The following is a 24,752-nucleotide window of genomic DNA, read 5'->3' on the forward strand; positions in this document are numbered from 1 at the left end:
CTGTGTGTGTGTGTGTGTGTGTGTGTGCAGGTAGGTAGACGAAATCTGTTTGAGATCCATAAGAAGATGTGTGCAGGTGAGATCAGTATGAGATCAGTGTGTACAGTATTGTGTTCATAGCGCGGCACGCCCAGGGGGCCAGGCCAGACCTGAAAAACCAGCCGCCTCCTTCTCTTGATTCACCACAGCACAGTACGCCCCACACACACACACACACACACACACACACACACGCACACCTGTCAGCCAGGTACAGACGACAGACGAGAACACACACGCTTTTCTCCGTGTCAAAGTTTTTCACCTGGTTCTTTTCCTTGGAGTTCTCCTCTTATCAGCTGGACTATGCCCCGCTCTGTGGACTGAGGGGCTTGGACTGCAGGGAACCATTTATCCACAAGCAGGTGTGATCGAACAGGTACGAATAACCCACTCGTCATCCATGCTTAATCTCGATCTTACCCGTCTTTTCTGTTGTGTCTCTATAGTGTATAGTTTGCTTTCTTTGTTCAGTTCAACAGTAATGTTGAGGAATGGCTTTTCATGCTGTTTACGTGGGTGTGTTGTGCATGCGCATGTGTTGTGTGTGCGCGTGTGTGTGTGTGTGTTTGTGTAAAGACAGACTTGTTGATAGAAGTAAATAGTTAAAATTCCTATATGATGACTTTAGCGTATTCAAGGCATGATTATGTTTGATGCTGGACCTTCTGTATTCTCAACTCACCAACGCACTTTTTAAGTCTTGGGTGTAGAAACTGAATCTGAACCTGCACTGAACCATTAAAAAAAAAAAAAGTATCATAAAAGGATTCAATTCCAAACAATCTGATACCAATGCCCTGTTCTGACATTTTGGCACTTCCAAAACAAAGGTACAAACGTAGGTGGAAAATCTAGATTATTTACGCCAGTGGTGTAAATACCAACACCACTTGCACATTACAGGAACCCTGATGGAAGTTATTGGCACGTCCCCCCCGTACAGTCCTGACCCCGTGCTCCAAGCTATTTTTACATGTTTGGGGAGTTAAAGGAGTTCCTGGGAGGCCGGCGTTTCTGACGTGATTCAGACAGGCAGTCCGATCACGGGTCCGGCGTTCTGAGAAATCTTTCTACCTTGATGGTTGACCTCTCGATTGTCCCCTAGAATGTCAATGCCGTTTTGCTGTATGCAAGCGCGCATGAACTTTCTGCGCAAGTTTGTACAGAACCTTAGGATGCTATACAGTATATCTAAACATGTGCTGAAATAGAAGAGATTAGATATGAGGAAGATCTGACCTTTAGTACAAAGCGTGCTCAAGTACAACATGCTCAATACACTCACGTACATTTAAATATGCACGTATAAATAGTCCTTATATTTTTCACAATTCTAAACCATTTGTTTAATTCCAATTTTAAATACATTTTTACATTTTTCAAAGTGGTCTCAGACTTTTGGGACTCATTGTATATCTAGATTTTCTGTTGTTTTTTTCTTTTGACAATTATGTGAAAGCAGGTGTGAAAGTAGTTTTTATACCAAATTGGTAATTCATGCCAAAAAGGTGAGGAGAATGAATCATAGAGGTAGTGGATCGTCCTGTAAATCTCCTGTCTAACTTGTTTCATTTTTATCATACTGTAGTCTCAGCTAACTAACTACTCCAGTGTTTAATTACAAATAGTGTACAATATAAAGCTAGTGCACTATGTAGGATGTACAATCCCTTATTCCATACACGAAGTAGTGCCTTTGATCAGGGGTTAGAAAGGGATTCGGGATTCAGCCTATTCAGAAGCTAGTTAGCTTTGTAGCTCGCATTAGCCACAGTATAAACAAAGTGGTTAGGTGAATCATGAACCAGTCAGCAGGTGGGCGGAGGCTCAAGTTTATGTTAACTAGCAGGAACGAAAGATCAAACACAACACGGACGGTTCAGAGGCAATTCGGAACAACTTAAAAGCGAATACTTTGGTGTTTAAGATGACATACAGTAAGTTTATCAGATGTATTTTTTTTGCTGAAAGTGCTTCCATCACTGTTTTGAATGTGACTTTTGGCAGGCAGATGCTCTCTCCTCTTTCCAGTACTGTGGACCATCACTGAGTCAGTTAGTGGTACTCAGTACTGGACCTATGTGTGTAAAATAAGTAAAAATGATTATGTTATTAAACATGTAACATATATAACATATATTAAACCTCTAAGTCTTGAGATTGAGTGCATGGTCGTTAAAGCAAAAACGAAAAACACAACAAATACAACTGTGTTTTTTAGGGTTTTTCTAACATTCATCCTAGACTGTAAAATTTCCCAGGCTTTTCTTTCTCCGTCTTGTAGACGGTGACAAATGCTTTCAAGTGCTTCCTCAGTCCTTATATGGCAATACTTCCTGTAGCCTGTGTCTGGATGGATATTCATGCATTTTACTCTCACTTTGTTCTCTCGGGAACGTGTTAGTTAACGTTGTTCACTGATGCAACAGATGTACTTTCTGACACTCCTTGTGTGTGCTTGACTGCATCCAACCCGATATCTGCGAGTATATCAAAGTACAATGGACGGACCTAAAAATAGTTTATTCTCATTGTAGTGATGCAACAGATTTAGTTTGGTAGCTCTTAGAGACCAGCAGCTTTAGGGAAAATGTAAGGATAAACAAAAGAATAAACAAATTATTATTTTAATATTTATTTATATTTACAGATTATTGCACTAAAATATAAATAAATATTACAATACTGTATATACCATAAAATATATGTGCAGCGGGACGTGCAAAGAGTGGAGTGCAAACAGGATTGTCAGAAATAAAGAAATATTGCACAAATTATACTGTTAACTAATAATAATAATAATAACAATAATATAAACAGTTATCATTATTATTATTATTATTATTATTATTATTAATTACATTTTTTTTGTTATTTAAGTCTAACGGTGGTTAAGCCAGGATCTCTCTTGCTTCCTCTCTCTTTCTCTCTCTTCTGTTCTTTTTCATTCTTTGTGCTCTCAGCCAAAAGTTAACAGCCAAATAGAGGATGTATGATTAATAAAAGCTTTACTTGGAATTGTTCCATATCAATTCATAAAATTTTTCTGTCTGCATGTTGGGTTGTTGTGGTCAATGCAGGGCAGTAACATTATTTCGACTTTTTATGCTATATTATAATCTATAATTGAATAAACTATAATAAATGAATATTATACATACACTTATAAACTATAGTTCTTTCATCTGACCTGGTAGTTTTCTCTCAAAAACATTTGTATGTCCCTCTATCTAGGGTTTCAATCATTCAATTCACTGTCCATACAGGAAATCTACAGTACTGTAAATATATCATAAATCAAAAGCCCTATTCTGTCAGAATAAGAACCTGATTGGTATGGGCTCTGACTGTGAACTGTGCTGTCTGATTTACTTAGCAGTCACTGTATAAAAAATTATTTATTTATTTTGAATTATTTGGTGAGACATAGTGTATTGACGAGACATTCTTGTCTTTTGACAGAACCATAACTTGACTAGCCAGTCACTGTATTGTCCATGAGGTGAGACTTTCCAGCTTTACGTAATTACGTCCCCCTCCCGTGTTTTTTTTATTTTTTTTATACATGTTCGGCCTTATAGACACCACTGGTCTCAAAAAATGATGCATTATTATTTTCATTGTCTTTAGATGTGCTAGGATTTAATTTTAAGTAAAAAAAATCACCTTTTTCATATATTGTCTATTTATTGGAATCAAATAGTGAAATCAAACCCTCAACTTCAGTACGTATATAATCTTGGTCACCAGACTGGCAGTGGATCTGGACCTACAGACTGGCAGTGGATCTGGACCTACAGTATCCTAACACTGGGTATGAAGCAGGAATACACCCTGGATGGGACGCCAGTCTATCACAGAGGAGAAAGATCAGCTGACTTCCTCATCAATTCGATAAGGAGATCACTGAAGTCTGTGCCCAGTCAAATGTAGAAAATCTGGTTTTAACAAGCATGAGAATGTACTGAAATTCTGAACGGAAGTTGGTAGATACAGTATTTCTGCTCTGGGGTGATAATCGGATCTGCATCCGTAACATGAGAAACGGATTCCTGAACAGAAGTTGCTGCATATTGAATGTCAATTTAAAGTTAAAAAGAAAAGAAAAGGTGCGCTCAGGTGTATTAGTAGCTCAGTATGCTTTTATCATTGTGCTAGATTAACTGTTTGTACTAGAGTTCAAGGTTTCTCCCCAAATCTGGTCTCAGGATTTTTTTTTTTCCTTTTTTCCCCATCACTATACAGTAGCTTAATCATTAGGGATTCATCTAAATCTGTAGATCCATAGATTAAAGGCTGCTTTTTCTTCCCTTCATGCTCAAACACTGCGTTTATGCAAGTGCAAGTGCTTTATCATCAGACAGCTTTAATGAGTTGATCGAGATCCCTAACGAATCTCATCTTCACCAAAAGTGACAGCAAGAATGAAATCCATCATTATAATCTACCTTTTGCTATGTACACTTTGTATTCGCCAAGACAGTTTGTGATGTGACAGATAGCTATTTGCATTTGGATAGTTGGTGTCATCAGAGTTATTATCATGGTAATTAACAGATTGAGAGATTATTAAGAAGAAGAAAAATGTGCTTAGTTAATGTGAACGAGGCATTAAATTACCATCAGTAACTGACTGGTTGTTTGACTTGAGCTGGACTTCTTTTTCTTTTTGACTGTTTCTTCTGATTTTATGTTTATACTATAAGTAGATTTAAAACTTTTCTACATCGAAAGATTTCTATACTTGTGAACTCAACTTCTGCTTATATTAGTTTAGAATAAAAAGCGTTGAATTGCCGCAGCAACAGCATCCAAGTGGTTGTTAATGCTTGGAATCTACTATTTTGAAATGAACAGCTAAGCTTTCTACTTGTTGCTTAGTGATCAGAACAGAACCTACGCCTATTAATACATTACTGGTAAAGCTACAAGGCATACGTCTGCATTTGCTGCAGTTCATTTCCATTCAATTTATTTTAACGAAATAAAAATTATTTTTCATAATGCTGTAATTTCCAACAAATATACATTTAAATATGACAGATTTTACACATTTTTTGAATGCTTTCTTTTGCTTCCTCCGCTCTGTGATTTTTTTTTTTTTCCATTACCTACTGACAGGCGTGACTTAAAAACCGTCCTGTCATCACTGATTACTATTGGCCACATTCTTGTCATTTTTCTGCTGTAGCTAATCAGTGCACATCACGACAAGCGCCCTTTTATCGACAGACTAGCCAGCAATTTACAGGATAGTTTACAGTTTTACTTTTTTATGGAAGCACATTTACATCACACACATCTACAGTTTGTGCCTTGAGATGATTCTAATAAGAATTTATTTATTTATTTATTTATTTATTTATTTTTGGCATTTTTCATAAAATTCTTAATTTTTCATAACAAAAAGTCTGAAATAATAAAAATAAGTTGATATTTGTAAAGCATTCGCGGTAATCACAGTTTGGCTTAAGTCGGCTAAAAGAAATGTTGAAATGTCTTTCGCCTCATCAAATCCTTTAGATGAGGTGATCACGGCAGCGCAGCGATAACATGAGCGAAGACTCGGCTTCTTGTAAACACCCATCTAATCTTTATTGTTTCATGGTATTTTGATTCAAGGTTTAATCCCTTAATGCAGCATGGCACAATATGCATGAAATATTAATTGCTTGATTATCATTCTTAATGCTAATATTAGCACCACTCATACTGTAATTATAATGTGATAGGGGAAATGTGTCAATATGCCCATAATACAGCCGTTAGGATTCGCTTTCTATTATTAAATTATTATGTAATAATAATAATAATAATAATAATAATAATAAATTATTAGACATGCTACAAAATGTTAGCATGGGGTTTAAGTAATCATCTTTTAGCGTTTTGAGATGGTTTGTTAACAGATGAAATCCCACCTGATGAAAAGCTCTGCCAACTTAGCCTCTTTGGAACTGGAGTCTGAAAGAGATGCCACATGCTGGACGTGTCTAATGAATCGGACCATTGTCTCATGGTGGGTGACTGAAGGTCGAGAGACGGATTAACGGTTGCTACTGAAACCTAATTCAATGTGATGACAACGCAGTGGCTGAAAACACTCAGCGCACCTGTTCTGTGATGAATTTCCCAGCTTGAGACTTACTAGTTAAATATTGACCGGTGGGAACTTTATTCACATTGTATGTGTGTGTGTGTGTGTGTGTGTGTGTATTACAAAAAGGAACTCAACTTCTGTTTGCGCAAGAGAAGGAGTAAAAGTCAGATGGATAAATACACACATGGTTGTGAAATCTGACATCAAGTTTATAGACTATATATTTACCAGGCAGTTTCCCACACGCAGAATGATAATAATCTCAGAATAATTTATACGCTTACAGGGAGATTATTTTGTCTAAATGAACTGTAAGGAATAACCCTCAGACTAGCAAGATCAGATTAGATAGCAGAGATAGGAAGATTGGAGATGAAATGAACCCCCAACCCAGTGAGCATGTGTTTAGGGTATAAAATGAGTGCAATCGAATAGTTTAACTTAAATTCAAAGTCCTTATTTATCAAGTATAGACAGGATATTGTATATTTGCCTATTACCAGGGTACTGATAACGCAAATGTACCCCCAAATATATAACAGTAGTTCATGTGGATTACCTTTGAACATTACATTTCTAAAGGTACAATATATATTGTTATGTTCATGAGTCTTACCCTTAATGGTGACCCTGTCGAAGAGGTACTTAGCTTGATTTGTGCCTTAACATTCAGGAACCAGACGAATTCCTCATAAGGTCAAGACGTTCAAAAGTTCTACCCTTTTGTCACTGTTGTTATGACTATAAAGCGGACGCAGATGCAAATGCAGAATGTCTTTAGTAGGGACAGAGCAGACAAACAATACAGGAGAAACAAGGAACAGGTGGGGCAGGGGTGGCTCAGGCGATTGAGACTCTGGCTCGCTGATCAGAGGGTCAGGAGTTTGAGCCTCACCACTGCCGGGTCGTCTCTGCCGGGTCTTCTGGCAAGACCCATAACCCTATGCACCAGACAACCCAAGCTGGGTCCCAAGCCCAAATAAGGGTAGTGACAGGGAGGGCATCTGGTGCATGTAAAACCAGTGCAAATCAAATAATACAATGTGGTGACCCCTAGCATAAAATAGAACAAAAAAAAAAAGAAGAAAGAAAAAAGCAAGGAATAGGAATAAAAAAATTGTGGCAACAATGCAAGAACAATAAACAACACATGCATAGAGCACAAAACACACATGCACTCAAAACAGGAACTTAAACAGATTCATAGGTGAAAATGATCATGTACAGTTGACTGGCAGTGGCTGATGGGAAATGTAGTTCACTACATCCACATGATACACTATATTATGTACAAGAGGCTTATGTTTTAGGGTGACCCTGTCTAAGAGGTAATTAGCTAAATTGTGGCTTAACATTAAGGAACCAGACTCACGAGGTCAAAACGTTCAGAGGTTCTACCCTGGTGCAGAGATGGAAAAGATGCATGTGTGTGTGTGTGTGTTTGAGTGTGTGTGTGAGTGTATGAAAGGGAGAGAGAGAGGCTAACTTTATTGCATGACACAATACTGAAGTTGCAGTTGCCAGATCTTTTCATGATCAGCGCTTGCGTATTGCCTTCCTCCCTCCGAATTCCAAGTGGGTGTGTTCAAATGCACCCATTAAAATATAATTAATCTTTATCTTAGGTGACTCATTTGTTCAGGTCTGTTTCCTTTACGCACAGCGCTTATGTTAATTATATTGGATGTAACACAAAACAAAAAAGACACAATATGAGTTGCTATGGCAGCACAACGGAAATCACCTGACTGCTAAAATAAACTATCTAATAATGAATTAAGGTGGAAATATTCTGTTCTTACTCATTTACACACTAAATACTGCATACAAGTGGAAATGATTCCTTAGAATTATGATGCATCTATTAAATAATGTACTTTGTATCAATACTCTACATTACATGTTCTGTAGGTACTGTATGTTCATGTACAACCAAAAGGGCTTAAATTAAATTAATTTACTATATCATCCATAATGCTTTAAAATATTACACACATTCGTCTAATCTGTTTTATAGTAATGGCTTAACTATGCATTTTTTTTGTGTATATGCATATATCATTATTTGTTTGATTATCATTCTAAAAGCTAGTATTAACATCACTGTGATTATGATGTGATAGAAGAAACGTGTCAATATGACCATAATACAGCTGTTAGGATTATTTTTCTTATGTAATAATAACGATGAAAAAAACATTGTCACAAAATGTTAGTCATCTAAAATGAATGAATGCAAAAAATTGTATTCATTTTACGCAAGTGAATAAATGCATTATATTCGATGTACAGTATTGTGCAGGTATCTTATTTACATTTACATTATTAGGCATTCGCCACGGTCAAAGTTAGAGTCCGGAATGCCTTCGCATGAATGGCTCATTAGTAACCTTTATGCAGTTATCCAATCAAATGGAGAGAACAGAGAGAGAACTAACCTTAACCCTAAAGCATTGTTATTTTCACCAACGCTACAGCAACAGTACAGGATTAAATATTCAGGCATAAGGTGTGTTTGTGATGCTGTCTGTCAGCTCTGCTGATAACTAAAGCCATAAAGGTTTATGGCCTCATCAGACTCGGAGAGAGAGAGAGAGAGTGAAGGCTGGATCTACAGTACAGTATGACTTACTTTCACAGGACATCCAAGTTGTCTTTTATGACTGTTTGATGTTCTGCCTCTGTTCCGCTGCTTGTTGCTAATCCCAAAACAAACAGAACAGATTAGGAGCGCTGTAAAGATGAATGTAGACCTTGAAACCAAGCACACAGTAAGAGGGGGGAATTACCTTATTAGGCTAATACTAAGATAGTACTCTTTGATGATTATTCTTTGCGCTTTGTTTTCAAATTTAGTGATTACATTGTATATGTGATCTCTAAGACTGGATTTTTTTTATTTCATTAGTATCAATGCTTATTTTTTTTATATAATTGATATAATCCACACAGACACAGCACTGTTCAAATATCATCAAAATGAATTTACTAACATTTAACCTTGAAAATATATTTTGTATTATTTAATCATTTAATCATTTAATTATTTAAAAATAATAAGTATACAGAATTTTAGAAAAAATTGCATTTTCTCACTACAGTTTTTCTGGAAATCCCAGACAATGCTTATAATTAAATTACAAACATGTTGTGTATATGTGAAATTCTTGGAATATATCATTTCTTTTTTTTCAACTCACTAATGCAGCAGTCAGAATATAAGAGTCTAAGATTTGGCGTTCAGCCGTGTAGTAATAAAATGATCAAGTGTGTAGTGGACAGATAATCAGATATGTTTTGGATATATGAAGAGGTGATAAGGTGTGTGATCACCATGTGTGTACTGGACATACGGTGGTGGTCAGAAGTATTAAGACAAAAGTGAAATTTTTGTGATGTTTTAACGACATGCTCAATTTTTTTGCCATGGTGATGCCTTAAGGCGAATATACAGTATACATCATAGAGATTAGAGTTTGGCGGCAGAGTTCCTTTTGAACTGAATTAGCGGACATTGTTATGGTCTGACCCATTACCCAACTTGTCACTTTTGTCCTTTTTGCATTTCCCCTTTAAATTCATGTGCCCACTGCGTGCAACAATCTGTCTGGTCCTCCCGGGATATGATGCCGCAGGTGCTTGGGCACAATCATCGTTGCTTGCCATAATATTCATAATTATTTGTTATTTTTTGCAATAAAATTTATATAAAACAATCAATATTTAGGATGAAGTCCTCTATTCTTTAAAACCTGCTGGATCTGACTGTGCATAGAGTCAAAAAAAGATGTCTGCAGTACTCAGTCATCACTCGATCGGTTCATGCCTGGATTGAGGACCATGTACAGAATTCCCTAGTTCTATCCATGTGAGGCCTATGCCTCCTGTTGTTCCTGACCAACTGAACCAATGTCCTCTCAGCTGAAGGTGACAGCTTGGGTCTCTCTCCAGACTTGGCAAAGTGGCTCCACCGGCTATAACTTGTACTTATGTCAAACTGTTTAAACTTAAATCTTTGAATTTGCAGGTGTTTAGTAATAGCTTAAGGAGACAGGTGGAAATCTACTATCCTCTTTCTCAGATCTGGACTGAGCTCCTTGGACGTTGCTATTGTATTGTGTGCTGGTCAATCCAATAAGTGATGTCAAATCATTTTTATGTCGGCACAGAGAAGATACGAGCTATAGTCCTTCATCAAGTGTTGCTGATTTAATAATAAGTGAGCGTATATGATCTTTATTTTGATCTTGTGTTATTGGAAAAAAAACAAATAACCAAAAACCCAAAAGTCCAATATTGACATGACGTTCATGTTCAGAAGGAGTGTATGCAAACTTCTCACTGGAACTATATGTGATGTTTAGGTGTGTAATTTATGATGTTTGTGTGCGTAATTCACAGGTGATCTGATGATCGGGTGTGTGTGATATGTTCACTCTCTGTGGCTCCTCCTCCTACAGCCCACGCTGCATCTGATATTTATTGCACATTCTGTGCATACGTACAGTACATAGTTTTATAGATTACAATCTGTGCTGATGGCAATCTGTGTTTTTCACCATCAGATATGTCACTGATTTTATTTATCATAACTTTTTTCACACTATTTTGTGATAAAAAGAGAGAAGCCAGTCAAATGTTTTTGTTAAACTTCATTTTTATTTTCATCATTTAGTACCAAACAGTATAAGGCAGGTACAAAAAAATAAAAGTGATGCGCCAGGGGTAGCTCAGTGGTTTAAGGTTCAAATCCCAGCCACACAAAGTTGCCACTGCTGTGCCCTTAATGCTCATCTGCTCATAAAAAGATAAAGGCATCTGCATATGTGGTAGGGTTGTGTGTGTGTGTGAGTGTGTATACATGGCCATTTTTCATACTGGAAGAGCACCCCGGGGGGCACTTTATTATATTTAGTATCTACCATAGTGGCATTGTCGAGAGCACATTTTTCACTTTTTGACCACAAAGTCATCTCAGGTGCCCCGAGGATGCCAGTGATCCTATCTCGCCCTTATCTGTTATTTATTACAGGACAATTTAAATCTATTAAAGTGTTATCAGGACATTTTATATACTGTAGTTTGTTTTATAAATATTTAAATTTAATCTGTTGCTCTGACCACTGTATTATTCCTATGTATAGGAGGTGAACAAAAGACATGCGCATGAGTGTTTAGTGTATGTGTGGGCGTAGTCGAACCGAGCTCTTCCTTCCATGTGAACTAACAAGACCTTAATGAATCAGGGATGAGTAAAATCCCCAACACTGTGTCGTCTCTTAAAGAAATAGGTGTATCCTCATTTTTTATGTATTATATCATACAAAACCATAATACTTTATTTAATGATTCTAATTTGTAAACCAACCTGGGTATATGCAGAAAATATAGCATGGTGCCTGAGAAATTAGGATGCTCATTCTGTTTTTGTTAAAATACAGTAAAATAGATTATACAAAAATATTGATTTAACAAAGAAACAAAATGTGTTGCTTTAAAAAAAAAAAAAAAAAGTACCAAGTAATGACCATTTCAAAAAAAACATGTTAAAGTAATTAATTAATTGCTTATAAAGTGACTGCGGTTGACATCACCACTTGGCCTTGATTCTGTTTTCTAGGTTGTTGTCAATCTATTAATTCAACCTTATCAGTAGCTTGCTGTCGACAAAACCATAAATGTTGGAGAAGTGCTTCATTTAACAATGTTCAATTCAATTCAGTTTTATTATTTGTATAGTGCTTTTAACGACGGTCGCAAAGCAGCTTTGCAGAATATATATATATATATATATATATAAATGCATCCAAACAATATACATGTACACATAAATATATTATATTTTTATATTTACATACACACACACACACACACACATATATATATATATATATATATATATATTTAAACACTACCGTTCTAAAGTTCGGGGTCACTTGCAAATTTCTTTGTTTTATTTTAGTCATTTATTTTCTACATTCTACAACAATACTGGGGATTTCAAAACTCTAAAATAACACATATGGGATGAGGTAATTATGTAACAACAACAAAAACAACAGTTAGTTGTTATTTTGAGACACAGAGGTCAGCCTTTCTGTAATAGTTCTTGCAAGAACAGTATTGTCAAGTGCATTTGCAAAATCCGTCCAGCACCATAATGAAACTGTCTCTCATGAAGGCCGTCCCAGAAGGACGAGACCAAAACCTACCTCTGCCGCAGACGAGAAGTTCATTTAGAGTTATCAGCCTGAACAATGACCAATTAACAGCCCCTCAGATTAGAGGCGTTATGAAGTCTTTACAGAGCAGAAGTCGCAGAAACATCTCAATATCAACTGTTCAAAGGAGATTAATGCATTTTTGGACGCCTTCCGCATTCCTTTACAATGTAGAAAGAAATAAAAATCAGGAACCATCATGTGTTCTAAAACTTTTGAACGGTAATGTATATATATAAGTTTAAAAAGTGTGAGTAAATATGTATATGATCATATTGTGACTGATGAGCAAGCTGAGGGTGATTGTGGCATGGAAAAACTCCCAGAGATGGCAATAGTAAGTTTCTTAAGAGGAACCAGACTTAGCAAGGAACCCATCTTCGTCTGGGTGATATTAGGCAGCAGGGTCTTTTCTGCAGTAATAGTGTAATCAAACGTGAGAGCCAGAAGGAAACACAGACATTACCAGGCTCTTTGTGAAGGAAGGCAACCAGGCACTTCACCGTCAACAAACCTGAGTGATCAATGAGAGTGAGGGATACAGCATCCAAATATACCAAGTAATCATAATACTCTACGTCCATGAGTCCCCCAGATCTGCTCCGTTACCTAAGACAAATATATTTACAACAACGCTTGGCGAAATAAATAGGTTTTCAGCTTTGACTTAAACATTGAGACAGAGTCTGAGTCCTGAACATTAATTGAAAGACTATTCTATAACTTTGGGGCACAGTAATAAAAAAGCGCTGCCCCCTGCTGCAGTTGTATAATACGAGGTACTAACAATCAGCCTGCATCCTTTGATCGAAATAGACGTGGCAGATCATAATACACAAATGAAAAATGAAAACAAATGAAAATCCTCGGCTTGGTCTAGTAGACACAATTAATCTGCCAGCTTGTCAGCCTTTGTGTGTCTCTTCCACATCTAAACACTTTTTGATTAATTTGAAATTGAATTAATTAAACAATCACATATATTCATTCAGATTAACATTAAATTTACAGCAAGGATGGGGATCATAACTTAATTACTATAATAGTTTCAATGTCAAACTTCTGATCACATGACCCCAAGCACTCTATTCCTAACCAAATGTGTTACACACTCTAGAGCCACTAGAGACTCTGACTTTAATCCCAATGAAAACCTTGATGAAGCCAACTTATTTTATTGACCCACTTTACGGCACTCCTGTATGGGGCCCTGACCATCAGAAAAAAGGCAGATTTAAGTTACTATGCGATTTCAGCTATATGTTTTCTGTTTTGTTCACAGAATTACTCATCCAATACATGATTGACACATTCTTCCACAGCTTTTGAGTGTATTCACTTGAAAGTTTGCATAATTATCGATTTCTATTGTGCCATTCTAGTGAGTCATTATTTCACAATAACTTCATGGTCAACACACGTTATTAAAGGAAGTGGGAAGAGCATGCTGGTTCGATCTTTATGCTGTGTCAGAAAATTGTATTTAATCACTACATCATTGGTAAGAGGGGTAAAAAGTATTATCCTGCTTTTACAGCAGGGATGTTTGTGACTCAAGTCTGTGTTATACTTAAGTTGCACAAAAATGGACTACAGCGTTGATTTGCAACTTGAGCACTGGTGGCTTTCTCACTTTCCATGCAAAAGGCGTTTCTTGGTTCGATTCCCGTCCAATACCCGAACCCCAGCCACTGGATGCAGTGCCTGTCCCAAATCCAAACAAAATGGGTTGCGTCAGGAATGGCATCTGTCGTACGTCCTGTGCCAAGTTGTTGTTTGTTCATTGGCGACCCCTCTAAGGAAGCAGCTAAAAGAATAACAGTGTTATTTTGTAACTTGTCCTACATGACTCCTGATTTGAAACGGACTTTCTTTCCACGATTTCCTGAATATATTTGGTGCATGAAAGTTATCGTAAAACAATTTTTGGTTAACTCTAAACAAACGATCACTATCGGCTTTTTTAAAAGCTCCAATTTACAACAGTGGAAAAATAAACCTTTCAAATAAGCAGCAATGTTGTTGACATGTACTAAACTACGAATGCAAAAGATTTACTCTTACGTTGTTTGTTTGCATGTTTGCTTTAATCGCTTTAGTTACCAGGTGCTATGAATCGTATTTATAAACTATTGTTCACATACAATTGAATCTGTCAGATTCTAATTGTGAAAGCATAAAAAAAAAAAAAAAAAAAGTAAACATTAGCCTAAAAACAATTGCATTACACACAGGGAAACATGCACACGCACTGTTATAGACACGAATGTTGCAAAACAACCGAATTCCAACCGCAGCACAGAAGTTGATGGTACTTTGCAAACTTTGCAAAGTTCTAAGTGAACACGTTTTCTGTACTGTATGTTTTCTTTAAACGAAAAAGCTTCAATCAAATTACATCATGTCTCATACTATATTAATCTCGTGACGTAGCAGCTTTCAGCTACAGAGAGTTTTACAGGAGGATTACAATGTGTAAAGAATGCGGGATGAAAAGACACTGGATCAGCTACCTCAAACTCGAAACATAAAGTGCATTAAAACACACCCAGACAGGTTGGTTTAGCTGACATTAGCGTCAGAGCGATGTTCCTGTTGTTAGCGAGACCTCTCTCGGTTCACTCCGTTCTTTGAGATTAAAGACTTGGATTTGCATTTTGTTACTTCCTCTGCATTGCTGCATTTTAAACCCACAATATTTTATAGGAATTTATTTCAAATTAATCTGTACCTGTCGATTTAGTTGAAACAGCACAATTAAAAAAAAAAAACGAATTTTATTAAAGAACCAGGGTAGAACACATGAACTTCTATTTATCATCAGTATGATGTTCCGAAGTAATCTCCTATGAGGCTTGACAGCTGAGATTGCTTGTATGCAAGGGCTCACAGTCACCAAACTAACATTAAAACACATTGGCCAGTTTATTAGGAATATCTCTACCATGAGTCTGTTTGTTTAAATGGTTCAATTATGCAAATATCTAATCAGGGTATCATGAGTCAGCAGTGAACAGATTAATGTTGGCGAAGAGAATACATCAATTCTAAGATCATATATGAGATTTGGGGACATGTGATCTCAGTGACTTTGACCACAGTTTGATTGTTAATGCCAGAGAGAATTGCTGGATTAAGCGTTTTTAAAAAATCTCACTGTTAATGAGAGAGGTTCAGGGAGAATGGACCGACTTGTTCAATCAGTGAACCAGACATGAAGTGTAAAATACTGAAAAGCATATCTTGAAGAGTTCTTCAAAAAAAAAAAAAAAAAAAAAGACAGGAAATCAGTTCATTTATCAGCCACTGTTAACTGTAGTGGGTTACTGATCTGAAGGTCGGGGGTTCAAGCCCCAGCACTATCAAGTTGCACTGTTGAGCCCCTGAGCACGGCCCTTAACCCTATCTGCTCGCTGTATCCTGGCTATCCTTCCTAACTGATACTGTATATGCGGAAAAATTATTTTACTGTGCTGTAAGGTACATGTGACAAATAATTGAATGTTATTATTATTATTATTATTATTATACTATAATGCATGCAACTGTGAGAAATACAATAGCTACTGTATGTGGGTAACACCGCCTTAACAAGCAAGGTTTGGCTATACTTACTTTGCATTCTTGTGATGGTTAACCTATTACATTAAAACCATCCCAGGATAAACTAGACAGCCAAGCAAAGAAAACAATGATTAATAAAATGCTACTATATTATAAACTAGAGTTATTATGTGTCATTGATGGAAAAAAAGATTGAAGAAATAGTTAAAAGTTTAAAGCAAAAAAAAAAAAAAAGCTAATAAGCTTTAATGTAATCACTAATATTATTATTTTGGGTTGAAGCCCACGTACATGTCTGTCTGTCTTTCTGTACGGCAGAACTCTCTAACAAATTAATACAAAGAAATAAACATTTTTAAGGTAGAGTATCTTGTTTACGCTAAGTTGTAATTCTTTTGTCGTCACTCAGGGAAAATACACTCCCTGTTCGGTAATCGGAGAGTGGATCACAGATAAGAAATCGAAAAAGTAGATCGGAGAAAGATGAAGTTTTGTCTTTAACGACTCCAGTGCGTTAAAATTCACTTATACCACTTTAGCATGTGTAGAAATATTAATATTTATTGGTGCAGGTGTTTGTTTACATTGAGCATGTAGGTTATTAGTAGCTTATTTTAAAGTAGATTATTAAATCCACCACTTAACTGATCATAAAATCGCTTTTACTCAACATTGTGATTTCATTTATGGTGCAGGTTAAACTTCAGGAAGATATCTAAGTACTGCAAAAGTTTTATAAAATTCCGTCCAGCCAGTTTTTTTGTCTACGGTGCACACAGACAGACAGACAGACATTTTTCTAAGACTAAGGGTTTCTGGTCCTCCAATGTATAAAACATAAAAATATAATTGAAGCAAACGAGTTCTGCTCAATGTACTGACAAAACCTTTCTTTTATTTATATAGCTATAAGCTTTAAATGAAATTAATATTGAGTCACTTATGGTCTTGAATTGGTTTTAGTAAGAAATTCATGTTTTAAGACATTCTGTTTTTTTTGTTTTTTTTTAGCACACTGGTGAAGATGCAAGCCGCCACAGATTCTCCTGTGACCAACTCCACCACGGCTGTAACCAAGTCAAGACAGCAAATCCTCATCCAGAGTAAGTCTGTGTTTGGACCCTAAGGCTTTAATCTTCTTAGCAAGTTGAAAGAAAGAAGGTTAATAGTCAGGACAGGCAAAAAAAAAACATTTAAATAGAACAAAAAAACATGTATGTACAGTTCTGTGCAAAAGTCACCTCTCATTTTTTTCATATTTTGCTCCCAAATCTCCAGACTGTCCTGTATTTTTAACATAGTCTTGAGGAATAGTTCTCCAGGCTTTGCCTCTCTTTTGTCTTTCATTTTCATGCCCATCCCTGTACCTGAGTAGTTTCAGAGGAATGCTTTTGTTAGTTAAGTTACACAGTGACCTATGAATCATTTAAGCTTAAAAAAAATGATAATGATGACAGATAATCAGGTCAATGGTTAGTTTACTGCTGATGCTGAATGATGAGTGGTTGAACCAGACGAGAGGGGAAATGAGGTCGCTGCTGAGGTTGTTACAGTATGTAAACAACCAAGCTTTAAATTGGATTTGCGGAATGTTGTAGTAAAACATTTTTTTTTCCATTTCTCTACTTTAATCAACATCATTTAATTTAATTTATTATGAATTTTTATAATAAGACTTTTGCGCAGTAATGTACGTAATTTACAAGGTTATTTTGAATTTGCATTTCATTTATATAAAAAAATATAAATAAAAAAAAATACCAAAGACCATTTTAAGATTGTATACATGAGATGACATTTATTCAATCAAGACATTTATTATATGCACAGAATATATTCTATTTATTTCTTAAAATACAAAATAAAAATAATATATTGATAATGTTACGACTGTAAAACAAGTTATACAGTATATTTGTTTTCTGTTAGCAAGTAAGACTAGTCATTAATGTTGTCACTGTGTTTAGTTATTTAGCCCTGGTTACTATGCAGCTTTGGCTTTATGACCAAATAAAGGCTTTGTGCAGTATTTATTTTAACTGTGGTCGCACTTGAATATAACCATGTTTGTTTAATTTGGATTGCTCATCACACCACACCCTCACTTCAGACCAGTTTGCGGTCACTCAGATCTGAGTGCCATTAGCTCGCTAAAAACTTTCTCAAGTGCCAGCACTTTGGACGTTAAATATTTGAATAAAATGTTTGCTTTTGTTACACACTGTTCTGTACCTAAAGCTGTCCATCATACACGCATTCAATTCATTTAAAATTTGACCTCATACAGTGCTACAGTATAGAAGGTTTAAAGCAGGTTATAAAAAAATATCCCAAGTTTCGAATATCTCACTGAGCACCGCTCAATCTACTGTATCACCTGAAAATGGAAAGAGACATGGCCGTCCATCTAAACTGACAGGCCAGGCAAGGACAGCATTAATCAGAGGAACAGCCGAGAGGCCGATGGTAACTCTGGAGGAGCTGCAGAGCTCAGGTGGGAGAATCTATCTGTAAGAATGTCAAGAAAAACAGTCATTGTTGAAAGAAAGCCATAAGAAGTCCCACAAGCCATGAGGAGGGACACAGCAAACATGTGGGAAAAGGAGCTCTAGTCAGATGAGAACAAAATTTTACTTTTTGGCCTAAATGCAAAACGCAATGCGTGGTTGAAAGCTAACACTGTGTATGGTGGTGGCAGCATCGTGTTGCTTTTCTTCAGCAGTGACAGGAAAGTTGGTCAGAGTTAATGGGGACATGGATGGAGCCAAACACAGGGCAATCTTAGAAAACCTGTTAGAGTCTGCAAAAGACTTGAGACTGGGGCGGTGGTTTATCTTCCAGCAGGAGAACGACCCTAAACATACAGCCAGAGCTACAATGGAATGGTTTAGATCAAAGCATACTCATGTGTTAGAATGGCAGAGTCAAAGTCCAGACCTAAATCCAATTGAGAATCTGTGGCAGGACTAGACAATTGCTGTTCACAGACGCTCGCCATCCAATCGGACTGAGCTTGAGCTATTTTGCAAAGAAGAACAAGCAAAAAATTCACTCTCTAGATGTGCAAAGCTTTGGTAGAGACACACCCCAAAACACTTGTAGCTGTAATTGCAGCGAAAGGTAATTCTACAAAGTATTGACTTAGGAGGGCTGAATACAAATGCATAAAACATTTATAATGTTCCTTCCACTTCACAACTTTGTGCCACTTTGCGTTGGTCTATCACATAAAATCCTAATAAAATACATTTATGTTTGTGGTTGTAACAGGTCAAAAGGGGTATGAATACTTAATGCACTGGATATGTATAATGCATGTGCTGTTTTCTTAAGTTATATTACAATGAGAAATTAAACTTGTATTCAAAATTTTTGTTTTGATCATTTATGAAAAAAAAATTTAAACACAAAGACTAAAAAATCCAATTTATTTACGCTTCACTTTGTTAAAGCAACTTTGGTAGCAATGACAGCATCAGCTTGTGAATGATGTTACAAGCTTGGTACACCTTACTTTTGGACGTTTACTCCATTCTTCTTGGCAGAATCATTCCTGCTCAATCGGTTCGGAAGGGCAACACCAGTGCACGGCCATTTCCAGGTCTCTCCAGAGATTATCTACTGGGTTCAGGGCTAGGTTCTGGCTGGGCCAACCTGAGATCCTGAGCACTTCAGACAAGGAATAGCTCCTTATTTTTCTGCATCAATTTCTTTTTCTAATCTGATTTGTCTCCCAGTTGCAAAAAAACATCCCCACAGCATGATGCTGCCACCACTCGTGTGGGGATGGTTTGAATAAGGTGAAGTACAGTGCCTGATTTCTCGATTACAAATGTCATCAGACAATTTGTGTCATCAGATCAAGGTGTTCCTTTTCTCATGGTCTGAGATTCCTTCAGTGGGGAATGCCTTTTAGTGGGGAATGCCTTCTGTCTGGCTGTTCATTCATAGAAGACTACAGTGATGGTTGTCCTTCAGCAAGGCTCGTTGATCTCCACAAAGAAACTCAGGATCTCATTTATAGTGACTCTTGGGTTCTTGGTTACCTATCTGACCAAGGCTGTTTATCCCGGATAAGTCCAAACCTCTTCCATTTGAGAATGATGTAGGCTACCATGCTCTTGGGCATTTTCAATGCTGAAGAAATGTTCTTCTTTGCTTTCCCAGATGTGTGTTGTGAGACAATCCTGTCTGGCAGGTCTACAGATAATTCTCTTGACCCCATGGCTTTGTTTTCACTCTGACATCCATCATCTAATGTGAGACCTTATACAGACAGGTGTGTGCCTTACACAATTGTGACCAGTGTATCCTACATGCAGTATGTGTAGATAAACAAGCTTTCTGAGCAAGAACAAGCAGTAATATTAAACTGCAAAACATTATGCGGTATGCAGTATGGTGTTGGCTCCCCTTACAATGCCGGGCAGGTGCCATAACACATCCGGAGGGATACCTGTAGTGTCTGGGACGTTGGCAGTGGATCCTTTTGGTGTTGTTTGGTTGCCTCCATAGATCTGACTTCTTTGTCCCGTGAATCCCATTGTTGTTTTATCAGACTGAGATCTGAGGAGTTTGGAAGCTGGGTCGGTGGGTCTTGGGCTCTTTGGGCCCTGGGCATGGTGGGCTGTGGGGCACTGGATGTTCTGGTGCCTTTCTTTTGTGGCCAGCATTGCCTTTTTTTTCAGTGAGATGTGTTGCACTGGAGGGCAGTGGCTCAGTCGGTTAAGGCTGTGGGTTACTGGGTTACTGATCAGAAGGTCGGGGGTTCGAGCCCCAGCATAACCAAGCTGCCACTGTTGAGCCCTTGAGCAAGGCCCTTAACCCTATCTGCTCCAGGGGCGCTGTAAGCTGGCTGATCCTGCGCTCTGACCCCAGTTTCCTAATTGGGATATGCGAAAATAACGGGCAGCGGTAGCTCAAAGGGTTAAGGCACTGAGTTACTGCTCAGAAGATCAGCGGTTCGATCCCCAGCTCCACCAGGTTGCCACTGTTGGGCCCTTGAGCAAGGTTCTTAACCCTAACTGCTCCAGGGGCACTGTATCATGGCTGACCTTGCACTCTGACCCCAGTTACTCTGGGATATGCGAAGAAGCAATTTCCCTCTGGGATTAATTAAAATTCAAATTATTTATTATTATTATTTTCTGTGGGATTAGTCTAGATAAGCAGGTCTTTGCCTTGACATAATAATTTTGCATTTGTAGAATGTAAATGAAGGGCCTATTTTTAGAACCAAAGCACTTTACACAATTGCACACCACTAAAAAAAACAAAACATAACAAAACTAAACAAAAAGAACCAAAACCTCAGTAATGCAGTTTGTCTGCATTGCATTCTATGTTCTGGCTCATGTTCACGTGGGGTAAAAGCAGTGCATTAGTGTGACAATTAGATGCACAATATGCAGTATTGTTTGATCATGGTTTAAAAAGAAATGCATTCACCTTAACACGAATTACATGTAGTTGCTTTTGTTGTTGGAGCTGTAATTGTGTTATATGATAGTTTGGTCTTGCAATATCTCACTGTGTAGTTTATGATATTAGATGAGGAATTCATTATTTTGTTGGTCTCTATGTAATTGTTTTTTTTTTTATAGTACTATGACATTTTAATGATTTTCTCCTTTGGTTTATGCACCTAAATGAAAATCTATTTAAACACACAATAACCAGTATTTATAAAATTCTAAACTAAGTAGTAAACAATAATCCGTAACCTACTTTTTTCCCTCTCCAGGTTCGGGCGCCATGATTGCGGTTATCGTCATCGGCATCATAATCATCCTCAGCCTACTACTCATCATACTGAAGACATATAACAAGTAAATCCACATTCCATATAACACACGGTGACAGGGTTGAATATTGTGGGCTAAATGTTTTATTATAGGCCAGTGGGTTTCCATGGTAAAAAATACAATTATACAATTATAAAAGAATGATAAACAGTCAAGCTGGTAGCTGTTCATGGGAACTCTCAGTGTAAATTAAGGGGGTAATCAAAAGGCATTCCACAAGCTTTAGGAGTGTGTTTATGGGAATTTTGACCATTCTTTTAGAAGCGCAATGATGATGGACAAGAAGGCCTGGCTCGCAGTCTCCGCTCTAATTCATCCCAAAGGTGTTTTCTTGGGTTGAGGTCAGGACTCTGTGCAGGCCAGTCAAGTTCTTCCACACCAAACTCGCTCATCCATGTCTTTATGGACCTCGCTTTGTGCACTGGTGTGCAGTCATGTTGGAAGTTGGAACAGGAAGCGGACGTCCCCGAACTGTTCCCACAAAGTTGGAAGCGTGGAATTTTACAAAATGTCTTGGTATGCTGAGACTATTAAGAGTTCCTTTCACTGGAAGTAAGGGGCCGAGCCCAACTTCTAAAAAACAACTACACACCAGTTTCAACATGACTACACACCAGTGCACAAAGCGAGGTCCTTCAAGACATGGATGAGCGAGTTTGGTGTGGGCCTGCACAGTATCCTGACCTCAACACCTTTGGGATGAATTAGAGCGGAGACCGCGAGCCAGGCCTTTCATCCAACATCAGTGTCTGAACTCACAAATGCTCTTCTGGAAGAATAATTAAAAATTCCCATAAACACACTCCTAAACCTTGTGGAAATTTTTCCCAGAAGATTTGAAGCTGTTATGGCTGCAAAGGGGGTGGGGCCAACATCATATTAGACCCTATGGATTAAGAATTGGATGTTACCTAAGTTCAAATACATATGAAGGCAGGCGAGCGAATACTTTTGGCAATATAGTGTATGTATCAAACAAAATCATTATTAATATTATTATTATGACTAGTAGAAAGATGAAAGGTGGGTCTGTCTACGACATATCGGCCAACAGACCTACAGATCGGTTTAATGGCAGTTACCTACAGGGACAGGGTCAGGGATTGAACCAGAGACCTCCTGAGTAGTAGTAGTAGTAGTATATGGTAAGTAACTAACTTAAGAACATTGTGTGTTTGTGCTACAGGAAGATGCATACAAGTAGATTACTCAATGGGACTGCCAGCAACACGAGGAAAACCACCACCTCAACGACGACATTGCAGATGCAGAACATTCGAGGCAGTTCTCACTCGGGAGGCTTGGCACACTTCAACAGCAACTTTCAAAACGGGTTCCGTTTGCCACGAGCCGAGGTGTCCAGCATCGCCGAGCAGGCCAGCACCAACAGTGGCTCCACTGTGGCCACGATACACAGCACACCATCAATGGAGAACACGTAAAAAATATATATATATAAACAATAATAAATTTCAAAAGTGTCTTACATGGGCTCCATTGTGATGTTTGATGAGAACACCCCCCACCCCTTGGAATGAACAAACTGACCACAGGATATGGAAAAAAGGAAGACCCAACACTGAACTATTAAGACAAACATGAGCACCTCCACCAGCCAGAAGTTGTCAGTGGACATTTTGTACAAAGAAAAAAAAAAAAGACGTCAGACGGTGGTTAAATGGACCAGAGGGAACTCTCAGAGCCGAGCATGGACATACAGTATGGACCACCGGGGACGTTTAGGGTTCATTACGGCTCTGAGAAAACCATTTCAGTGTTCTGTTAACATGTTTGAAGGACCAGTGGTCATTTCACCTTAAAACCCCACTTTGTGATCCCTGGAAAAATGAAACTTCAAAATCCACTTTTTATCACGGGGACGTCGCAAAATGTCATGACTGAGTAAATAATAACGTGTGATATCACATAATCAGTTTCCTTTAAGTCTAAGTGGAACGTAATTGTAACTAGTGCCAATTAGCACCAACAGTAATGATGTTGTTTAAAATAAAGAACAGCAGAAAACTCTTTTAGTCTTAAAACAGGTGTTATTATTTCTATAGCAGCAGCCCAATCACGTATTAAACGTGTGTTGTTATTTAAATGTATAATTTATTTAACATTTAAAACAAGTCATCAGTGAAAGCACTTTTACATTTAAAAGTTCTGCCAGTTTTCAGGATGAAGGACTTTGTGCTTTGGGTAACGGGACATTTTTTCATCTTATTAACTTCGATAGACAGCGAGAGAACGACCCGTTTACCGTTATGATGTGATTACGGGTAAATATGTTGTGTTCAACAGGAACTCGTAATTGCCGTGCACCTCCAGGTTCTGGGTTCGAATCCTGCCTCAGGTCTGTGTACAGGGAGTTTGCATGTTCTCCCCCTGCTTGGTGGGTTTTCTCCAGCAGTCCAAAGACTACTGAAATTATCCAGATATATTATCGCTAAAAAGATGAACATTGAGGCATCTACTGTATGTTTGTCCAACTTTGTAACTTATAAAAAATATATATATTTCACCGACTTTCCACTTAGGAGGTAAATCGAACCTGTTTTCTGGATGTTCCACAAATGAAATGTAATTGTAAATATTTAAAAAGTTTAAAATGTTCATTAATGAAGGAAAATGTGAAATATTTGCTGTAACAAGATTGCAGATGTGCCTTTTAGGAAATTAATTACAAAAACAACACAGGAAACATCCCTCTGTTTCACCACAGTCATGAGCCGTTGTGTTCCGTGCTTTCGTTCCCCACGTTTATCATTATTTCAAACTTACAACATGTTGAAACTATTATTAATAGAAAAGGTCTCACCAAAGCTGTTCTTATAAAGTTTTGTCTAATTGTCTGACACCATAGAAACACCGTTTAAAAAAAGAAAAAGAAACTTACATACATTTTCCTAGAAAATAGTAATTTGTGCAAGCATGAAGGAACGGAAGCAACAGCTCATTAAAATTAGACAGATTTGACTGAAGAATCCACTAAAGCGCTCTACACATTTACTGATGCCC

The 24,752-nt window shown here is 37.5% G+C and overlaps 1 protein-coding gene across 1 annotated transcript; it reads left to right on the top strand.

The window, feature by feature from the left end:
- Positions 1-208: 208 nt before the first annotated feature.
- ncmap (non-compact myelin associated protein) lies at positions 209-23,781 on the top strand. Its single transcript, XM_053510290.1, has 4 exons — positions 209-418; positions 16,939-17,030; positions 21,671-21,755; positions 22,918-23,781. The coding sequence occupies exons 2-4, from the start codon at positions 16,952-16,954 to the stop codon at positions 23,171-23,173; spliced, it is 420 nt and encodes a 139-aa protein (XP_053366265.1). The 5' UTR covers positions 209-418; positions 16,939-16,951; the 3' UTR covers positions 23,174-23,781.
- Positions 23,782-24,752: the final 971 nt, after the last annotated feature.

Source organism: Clarias gariepinus, chromosome 13 (assembly GCF_024256425.1).
Source record: "Clarias gariepinus isolate MV-2021 ecotype Netherlands chromosome 13, CGAR_prim_01v2, whole genome shotgun sequence".
In the NCBI taxonomy this organism is placed as follows: domain Eukaryota; kingdom Metazoa; phylum Chordata; class Actinopteri; order Siluriformes; family Clariidae; genus Clarias; species Clarias gariepinus.

Excerpts from the sequence above, each read along its gene's own strand:
- ncmap (XM_053510290.1), top strand. The coding sequence starts at position 16,952 with ATGCAAGCCGCCACAGATTCTCCTGTGACCAACTCCACCACGGCTGTA. Across the intron at positions 17,031-21,670 it reads ACAGCAAATCCTCATCCAGA|GTTCGGGCGCCATGATTGCG; the intron begins GTAAGTCTGTGT and ends TTCCCTCTCCAG. Across the intron at positions 21,756-22,917 it reads ATACTGAAGACATATAACAA|GAAGATGCATACAAGTAGAT; the intron begins GTAAATCCACAT and ends TTTGTGCTACAG.